A 10,121-nucleotide genomic window follows, 5' to 3' on the forward strand; every position below is an offset into this window, starting at 1 on the left:
GATAGAATTGCGCCCTCAGAGGCTCAAGAAGTCAAGACCCAAGGTCGGTTTATATGGCAGCTATATCAAAACATGGACCGATATGGCCCATTTGCAATCCCAACCGACCTACACCAATAAGAAGTATTTGTGCAAAATTTCAAGTGGCTAGCTTTACTACTTCGAAAGTTAGCGTGCTTTGGACAGACAGACGGACGGACGGACGGACAGACGGACAGACGGACGAACGGACAGACGGACAGACGGACGGACAGACGGATGGACGGACAGACGGACGGACGGACAGACGGACGGACATGGCTAGATCGACATAAAATGTCACGACGATCACGAATATATGTACCTCATGGGGTCTCAGATGAATATTTCGTGTAGTTACAAACAGAATGACGAAACTAGTATACCCCCATCCTATGGTGGAGGGTATAAAAAATGCTAACAAGTGGGTGACAGAGGGTGGAGGAGGGGCAAGCTCCTCCTGCTGTAATTAAGCGAAGCAGTCAGCGTGAAAAAACCATGCAAACAGATAGCCCAGCACCAAAACACACCAAAAGTGCCTTCAATTTCTATTCTATGGCCCAGCTTAGAAAAAATTACAATGATGATCATGATCAACGCCAAAGTTGACAGCGTAGCGATGTTGCCCCAACTGCGAAAATGACGCCTCGCTTCAATATATGCCAATAAGCCAAATTCAAGCCAAAGTAAGCAGTCAGTCCCCATTTAGCTTTGCAACCAAACGGTAATCGAAATCGGTACAAATTCAATAGAAAAACAGAACGGCAACGAAAATATTTTCCAAAAAAAAATTGGATTTTAATTTTTAATCCCTACCTACGGACAAAGTACATTAAAAAGTAATTACGACTACTCTAATGGCTCGCTGTCATTCGCATTCGAATTTTCCAATCACATTGATTGTTGTTGTTGTGTCTGTGTTTTGCTATAACTTTAACGGTTTTGTAACGGGACAAAGCATTTTGGATCGCTTTCGACCCAATTCCAATGCCAATATCTCAACGCCAGATGAGCAAGTGAAAATCATTTCCGGTACGAAAGTGAAACGTTTCGAGCGCTTAACGGTACCCCTCGGTGGTGGCAATTATAATTTGGTGCACCAGCACCCATCGTATTTGGGTTTGGCCTATGTACGTACGCCCATAGTATATTTTCCTAAATTAAGGGAATATTTTGTAACACATTGGCCCCTCTATTATCCAGCGAGGGTAAGGCTGACCAAGGCATCATCTATCCATTAAACAAATAAAACAAAAATGAAAACTTTAGGCAAATTTCGCAATTTCTCTAAAAAAAGATTGAGAATGAATTGGTCATGGTGATGGGTTAAGAATACGAAATATTCAGTAAAATCAAATCAGGACATGTAAAGCAGATCGAAAGGACAAAACATCTTGATGATGAAAAGGATTTAATTAATAAAATTTTGAAAAAAAGTCGATGGTGTTACCAAGCATTTCGATATTGTGTACGAAATAAGAGCAGAAAGTATCATACATCGCACATTCTAAGCCAAAAGAGAGAGAGAGAGTTTTTATACCCAACACCATAGGATGGGGGTATACTAATCTAGTCATTCTGTTTGTAACACCTCGAAATATTGATCTAGGACCCCATAAAGTATTGGGTTGCCCAAAAAGTAATTGCGGATTTTTCATATAGTCGGCGCTGACAAACTTTTTCACAGCTTGTGACTCTGTAATTGCATTCTTTCTTCTGTCAGTTATCAGCTGTTACTTTTAGCTTGCTTTAGAAAAAAAAGTGTAAAAAGTATATTTGATTAAAGTTCATTCTAAGTTTTATTAAAAATGCATTTACTTTCTTTTAAAAAATCCGCAATTACTTTTTGGGCGACCCAATATATACATTCTTGATCGTCTCGACGTTCTGAGTCGAACTAGCCATGTCCGTCCGTCTATCGAAATCATGATAGCGGTCGAACGCATAAAGCTAGCCGCTTGAATTTTTGCACAGATACTTTATATTGATGTAGGTCGTTGGGGATTGACATTGAGCCATATCGGTTCAGATTTGGATATAGCTACTATATAAACCGATCTCCCGATATGACTTCTTGAGACCCTGAAAGCCGCAATTTTTGTCCGAATTGGCTGAAATTTTGCACATAGTGTTCTGTTATGACTTCCAATAACTGTGACAAGTACGGTTCAAATCGGTCAAGAACCTGATATAGCTCCCGATACAAACCGATCTCCCGATTTGACTTCTTGAGCCCCTGAACACCTTAATTTTCATTCGATTTGGGTGAAATTTTGCATATCGTGTTCTATTATGACTTCCAACAATTGTGCCAAGTATGGTCCAAATCGGTCTATAACCTGATATAGCTCCCATACAAACCGATCTCCCGATTTGACTTCTTGAGCCCCTGGATGCCTCAATTTTCATGCGATTTTGCTGAAATTTTGCACATAGTGTACTTTATGTTGATGTAGGTCGTTGGGGATTGCAGTTGGGCCATATCGGTTCAAATTTGGATATAGCTCCCATATAAACCGATCTCCCGATCTGACTTCTTGAGACCCTGGATCCGCAATTTTTGTCCGATTTGGCTGAAATTTTGCACACAGTGTTCTGTTATGACTTCCAACAACTGTGCCAAGTACGGTCCGAATCGGTCAAGAACCTGATATAGCTCCCATATAAACCCATTCCCCGATTTGACTTCTTGAGCCACTGGATGCCTAAATTTTCATGCGATTTGGCTGAAATTTTGCACATAGTGTTCTGTTAGGACTTCCAACAACTGTGCCAAGTACGGTCCAAATGGGTCTAAAACCTGATATAGCTCCCATACAAACCGATCTCCCGATTTGACTTCTTGAGACCCTGGAATCCTCAATTTTCATGCGATTTGGCTGAAATTTTGCACATAGTGTTCTGTTATGACTTCAAACAACTGTGCCAAGTACGGTCCGAATCGGTGTATAACCTGATATAGCTACCATACAAACCGATCTCCCGATTTGACTTCTTGTGCCCCTAGAGGCCTCAACTTTCATCCAAATTAGCTGAAATTTTACACATAGTAATCCGTTATGACTTCCAACAACTGTGCCAAGTACGGTCCAAATCGGTCTATAACCTGATATAGCTCCCATACAAACCGATCTCCCGATTTTACTTCTTGAGCCCCTAGCAGCCTAAATTTGCATCCAATTTAGCTGAAATTTTGCACATAGTGTTCTGTTATGACTTCAAACAACTGTGCCAAGTACGTTCCGAATCGGTCTATAACCTGAACTAGCTCCCATACAAACCGATCTCCCGATTTGACTTCTTGAGCCCCTAGAAGCCTAAATTTTCATTTAATTTAGCTGAAGTTTTGCACATAGTGCTCTGTTATGACTATAAGCAATCGTGTTAAATACGGTTCAAATCGGTCTATAACCAGATATAGATCCCATATTTTAGCAGAATCCAAGATTCGGCCCGGCTGTACTTATCACGCTTTTACCTGTTTGAGTATAATGTTTTCCCTTTAAAAACAAGGAAGATACTTCTCCCACATCAATAGGTTAGGTTAGGTTTAAGTGGCAGTCTGCCATCAGACTCACTAAGACGTTTTCATCCATTGTGATACCACAGGAACAAGAGAAGGAAGATGTCTTCTAGTTCCTACCGTTGAACCATCCAGATCGCTTTAAAAAGCCCAGTAACTTACGAATGTTCACATCCGCTAAATCAGACAGGTTCTCAAAGAAATGAGAACCTAAAGTGGTACTCCTTCTAACTACTAGTACGGGACACACACACAGAAGGTGTTTTATAGTCTCTTCTTCCTCGATGTCCCTACCGCTTTTGCAAAAGTCGTTGCTGGCAACCTTCAGTCTGTCAGCATGTTTTCCGATTAGACAGTGACCTGTCATGACGGACACAATGATTGAAACGTCTGTTCTAGCCAATGGCAGCAAAGTAGTAGACCTCTTCAAGTCTAGATGAGGCCACATAGTTTTGGAATGCTCACAGCCCCCTCTTTGTGACCATCTATCATTCTTTGCCCTTCGGGCCTGGTCCTAAAAACTTAGCTTACATGTCGCTAGAGGCATACCCACAGATATCAGTGTCCCTGGAGAATGTAAGTCTGGCAAGCTCGTCTGCTTTAGAATTCCCTGGGATATCTCTGTGGCCCGGCACCCAGAACAGGTGAATTTTGAACTGTTCAGCCATCCGTTGAGAGATCTGCGACAGTTGAGGGCGGTTTTTGTGTTCAGAAATACGTTCTCCAGAGATTTAATGGCTGTCTGGGATATCTCTGTGGGCCGGCATCCAGAACAGGTGAATTTTGAACTGTTCAGACATCTCGTTGAGAGATCTGCGACGGTTTTTGTGTTCAGAAATACGTTCTCCAGGGATTTAATGGCTGCCTGTCTGTCTGAGAAGATATGTATGCCAATCTTCGTAATGACATTATATCTTAGCCATTCCACCACTTCCTTTCCATTGCAAGGATCTCTGCAGTGGTCGGGAAACCTCTTCGATATGACCAGTTCTAGATCTTTAGAGTACACCCCAAAGCCCACCTGGTCGTTTAGTTTGGAACCATCCTTTTACAAGTCTATGTAACTTCTGTTACCAGGGATATTGTAGTTTCAATCGGTTCTATCAGGAATAGTGGTACAGTAATTTTTATCAAAAATCGGCTCAGGTAGGGTGTAATACACACTGCCTGGAACATCGAATATTGTATCAAGTATAACACAGTGTCCGTGGCCGCCACATGACCAATGAGAAAGCTCCCTTAACCTCACGGCAGTGGTCGCTGCAATTTGGGTAGCCACAATGTCCAGAGCCATAAGATGTAGCATTAAATTCAGTGCATCAGATGGTGTCGTCCTCAGTACGGCTGTGATGCACAAACAATCCATCCTTTGGATCCGGTTAAGTATTGTGCAGTAGGGGGATTTTTGAAGCGCCGTCTACCAGACCACAACACCATATAGCATAATAGGTCTGACAACGGCAGTATATACCCAATGCATGACACGCGATTTAAGCCCCCAAACTATTGCCAATGGCTCTTTTGCAGGTGTATAGGGCAAGAGTTTCCTTTCTTGCCCTTTCCAAAATATCGGATTTGAAGTTCAGTTTCCAGTCCAGCAAAACACCCAGGTATTTTGCGCTTTTTGTAAATGGAACATTCTCTCCACCCAAGGAGACAGGTTCCACTGTAGGCATATTGTATCTCCTGCTGAAAAGAACTACTTCTGTCTTGCACGGATTTATACCCAGACCACTTTCGGTAGCCCACTATGCTGTTGCACGTAGAGCTTCCTGAAGTATATCTCTTAGAGTGCTGAGAAACTTTCCCCTAACCGCAATTGACACTTCATCAGCATACGCGACCACTTTTACACATTTTTCTTCCAGAGACAATAATATATTTTTAATGGTTATATTCCAAAGTAGAGAAGACAGTACACCTCGATGAGTTGTTCTTCTGCTGACTCATCTTTTTAGATCAACAGATCCCAAGCCTGCCGTAATGCATCTTTTAGTAAGTAAGTTATTAATAAACTTTCTTACGGTAGAGTTGATGCCTAGAAACTCCAACTCCTTCATGATTGACATCGGTTTTACATTATTGAAAGCACCTTCAATGCCAAAAAATGCTACCATTGCATATTCCTTGAACGCGAGATAACCCTCTACGTAGCCGACTAGGTCGTGAAGGGCTGTTTCAGTGGACTTGCATGCTGCTGCCGAGACATCCGATCTCCGGAGATCTTTGCCCTAAGATATGTTTCTATCAACCTCTCAAAAGTCTTCAGCTTGAAGGATGACAGACCTATCTTTCGCTTTCGTATGGTACGGTTTTCCTTCTTTTAGAATGAAAATTAACTTTGTGTCCCTCCATCCCACAGGTATATATGACATGCTGATACAGGCAGTTTATATCTCCCTAAGCCTAGAAGCAAGTCTGTCTGAGACAGCTTGTAATTCAACCGTTAATACATCATCAGGGCCCTGCAACTTGAAGGATTCGAAACTTATCATCGCCCAAAGGATTTTCGGCTCAGACACAATTTCCCCGATAACCTCCGACGAATGCATACCCGTGACAACCCCTTCTAGAGCCACGTTGTTCGCTGGAGAGTTTCCCGAGAAATGTGTGTCAACGAGTAGTTCTAGTGTTTCCTCACTAGACATTGTCCATCCAGTATCTGACTTCTGAATATATCCCACCGTAATAGGTATCGAGGATAGGATCTTTCTTAGCCTAGAAGCCTCAGATGTATCATCCACGGAGATGCAGAATTCCGCCAAGGATTTGTTCTGAGCCTTTCTCAGCTCGCCCTTATATTTTCTTACCTCAGCTTTATAGACGTCTCAATCGTGTGGTGCCCTTGTGGCTTTCGATCTGTAGAGTTTATACCACCACCGCAGCTGTTGGGTCTTTAGAGTCCCTTCTAAGCCTACTGCCAGGCTCTAAATCTACCTCTCCACTGGAAATAGACACAAATCATCAACCGCCAAACGAATAACACTATCGTAGCTTTTCTTCAATGACTTAAAATTTTTTCCAAGAATACCTACCTATTACAGAAAATTTCTGAGCAGCGTAATAACAAAACGTCCGCTCCGCTCAAACAAAAATTTTAAGAATTCTTGTTCTTATTCTAAGGTTTGGTATTCTGCTTTCGGAAAAGCCGCGAAAATATTAATTGTTTCACGAGCGCAATTTGAAGAACGAATAAAACGTGTTAAGTTCGGCCGGGTAGATTCTTGGGTACCCACCACCATGGATTCCGCTAAAAATGTACCCTTAACCGAGTTTGGATTTGAATTATTTTGGTTTATGTAACCGTATTGACCGATTCGGATAAAACTTGACATGGATGTTGTAATAGGGTTTTGGGCCAAATCAGGGGAAAATTTACGCTTCTAAGGGCTGAAGAAGTCAAATCCGGGGATCGTTTATATGAGGGCTATATCTGTTTGTCGACCGATTCGAACCATACTTGGCATGGAAGTTGGAAGTCATAACTCAAGTCTTTGTTGCAAATTTCAGCCCTATCGGATGATAATTGAGGCTTCCAAGGACTAAAGAAGTCAAATCCGTGGATCAGTTTATATGGAGGCTATGTCGTAACACAAGTCTTTGTTTCAAATTTCAGCCAAATCGGATGAAAATTGAGACTTCTAAGGATTTAAGAAGTCAAATACGGCGATCAGTTTATATGGGGCCTATATCAGTTTATAACCGAATCGGATCACACTTGACATGGATGTTGAAATTCATAACACAAGTCTTTGTTCCAAATTTCAGCCAAATCGGATGAAAATTGGTTTCTAGGGGCTCAAGAAGTCAAATCCGGGGATCGGTTAATATGGGGGCTATATCCAAATCTGAACCGATATGGCCCATTTGCAATTCCCAATGACATACATCAATAAGAAGTATCTGTGCAAAATTTCAAGCGGTTAGCTTTGCGCGTTCGACCGCTATCGTGATTTCACCGATAGCGGACAGACGGACGGACATGATTAGATAGACTCGGAATGACTAGATTAGTATACACCAATCCTTTGGTGGTGGGTATAATAATGTCGACAATAGTTTCAAGTGTTGCTACTATAATATATTTTTTGCCATTTTCCTCAGTATTAGCAGAGTACTTCTTTTCCGCCCATTTTTAGCCAACGTTTCGCCAACATTTTTTTATATGGAGTTTGACAGCGTTCCGCTCAAGAAACTGAGCAGAATACCCTGGTTAAAATAGAATAATACCCTGAACCGTATATTTGAAAAATTTTCTTTTAACTCAGACAAGACCAAGGTGGTCTCACGCGAACAGCTGATAACAGCCGATCCGCTTGATGACAAGATGGCGGATTGCACCATATGATTTGTGGTTGTTGTATAAATAAGACCACCTTTAATTGTTTCGCCATGCTTTCTAGCAAGGAGTTTTCTATTCGTTTCTAAGGGTTGGTATTCGGTTCTGCGTTCGGAATTGTCGCTGAATTTTTTAATTGTTTCACGAGCAAAATTTTACAGTTATCAAATGTTTTTCTTGTTTTCTTACCAAAAGACATTATTTTCTCTGCACTTATTTTCAAAATCAATAAAATAACAAAAAGAAAAAAATATGACGGCAATGGTAGCCATAATGGTTTCAAGGGTTGCCAATATAATTTTTTGCCATTTTCCCACTATAAGCTGAGTACTACTTTTTCAACGATATTTCTCTAACGTTTCGCGATATTTTTTTTATATTGAGTTTAACAGCATTCCGCGTGAAAAGTTGAACTGAATACCCTGCTTAATTGAAATCGTTTTCTTGTAGTTTTAATCTAATTGGCTTGCAGCACTATCATCAAACACGTTCCATACATTTACATAAGATTCATTTTCTGTCTTCCTGCCACAGGTTGCACCGCATTGGCAGGCGGGAGCAAAATTGACCGGGGAAGGTATCGATGGTTTGATGACCTTTCAACAACTGCCCTATAACAATGATGTAAAGGTTACCCTTAATGCCACGGGAATACCAGCCGGCAAGCACGCTCTGCACATACACACCTATGGAGATCTTACGGAAGGTTGCACTTCAACTGGTGGACAATTTGCCAATAATTTTGTAAGCTTAATGCTATCGCTTTTACCTTATGGGATAATAAAGTTTTCTCTTTCCAGTTGGGCAATATCGATGTCAAAGAGAATGGCGAAGTTTCAGTGGTCTTCATTAGCATCTATTTGACTTTGTTTGGTTATAATGGCATCATTGGACGTTCCATTGTGATTCATGAGAGACCGATCGATTTGAACAGTGCCTTAAATGCTGAGGTATTTTCATCGCCAGCTATACATGCTATACCCGATGCCCAGGCTTATCAGAATGAAGAGAATTCCGTGGGTGCCGGTATAGCCTGTGGAATAATCAGTATTATGAAAGTCCCTGCACAAATACCTACTATAAATAAATAAAACATAATTTTATTCAACACCAAACACACCAATGTACCAAATGCACCAAAACATACATACATACATTAATATTTTTTTAAATACATTTTTTAGAAAACTATGTGGAACAATTTTTATTTTTAATAATGAGGCTCCTGTGTGAAGTTTTGAAGTTCGATTGACGTCGTACTATCTACACTTGTTTAACTCCCTCGACTCTACTTTAACACTTCACCCTTTATAATTTTAATTGGAATAACGTATGGCTTGTTAACTTGTAAACCTTTACCTTGTCGTTCTTGGATATTAGTATTCATATCCTTGCCTTTTGAGATTATTTAAGCGTATATGCTAATCCTATGATTATGACATACACAGCATGCATATGTAGCATGCTGTGTATGTGGCGGTCCGATGGGGTGTAGATAACCTTCCTACATGCCGAAATATTCCACTAGGACCTGATGATGTAAATTGCGAAAAGCTTTTTATTATTTGTCTGACCCTCATTTCCGTTACGATGAACTCTGGATAGACCCAAAGATAGTCCAAAGGTCACAGTGCTTCGTCTAGACCTTGAAAATGACGACATTATAACTACCACATGTCAACGCTTCCTAAGAAATCAATCAATTGTACAAAACATCTTTACTTGTAAAGAGCCCATTACGAATGAGACATAAAACGAGAAGCAAGTACCGTTACTATTCGAACATGATAAAACACATTTGTGTGTGTTTATAGTGTATAGCTATCATCGCTTTGTCAAGGAGGAAATATAAGATTAAAAAACTAATGCAGACTTTAATAAAATCCCTAAAATCCTGTGGCTACCAAGGAGCCTGTGAAAGTGAAAGAATTCTCAAATGGGCCATACGATGTGGGGCATGTTCAACATACTACAATGAACTGATCTCATGGTTGGAGGCACATTTGAACTGCATAACCTGTAGTGACCAAGTTCGATTGAATATTAACAATATGATAGATATTTTATGCACATCGGTGCTAATGATACCACATTATGGCTCGGAATTGGCCAGAAACCCTAAAGAATATCGCTTACAAACGATTAAAGTGTTAACACAACAATTGGAGTTGTCAAGAAAACCCATGGACTGTAGACGCTTTGACAACGAAGGCCCGTTCAAGGATTGTGATGGTGCACCGA

The 10,121-nt window shown here is 40.8% G+C and overlaps 1 protein-coding gene across 2 annotated transcripts; it reads left to right on the forward strand.

Annotated features, from left to right (window-relative positions):
* Nucleotides 1-717: 717 nt before the first annotated feature.
* LOC106086052 (superoxide dismutase [Cu-Zn] 5) lies at nt 718-9,071 on the forward strand. Of its 2 annotated transcripts, none has more exons than XM_013250561.2 (3): nt 718-1,226; nt 8,415-8,624; nt 8,681-9,071. In XM_013250561.2, the coding sequence occupies exons 1-3, from the start codon at nt 876-878 to the stop codon at nt 8,969-8,971; spliced, it is 852 nt and encodes a 283-aa protein (XP_013106015.1). In that variant the 5' UTR covers nt 718-875; the 3' UTR covers nt 8,972-9,071. The 2 variants fall into 2 exon arrangements, with proteins under 2 accessions (XP_013106015.1, XP_013106016.1); XM_013250562.2 differs by having other exon boundaries at nt 724-1,148.
* The last annotated feature ends 1,050 nt before the right edge of the window (nt 9,072-10,121 follow it).

This window comes from Stomoxys calcitrans, chromosome 2, assembly GCF_963082655.1.
Source record: "Stomoxys calcitrans chromosome 2, idStoCalc2.1, whole genome shotgun sequence".
NCBI classification, from domain to species: domain Eukaryota; kingdom Metazoa; phylum Arthropoda; class Insecta; order Diptera; family Muscidae; genus Stomoxys; species Stomoxys calcitrans.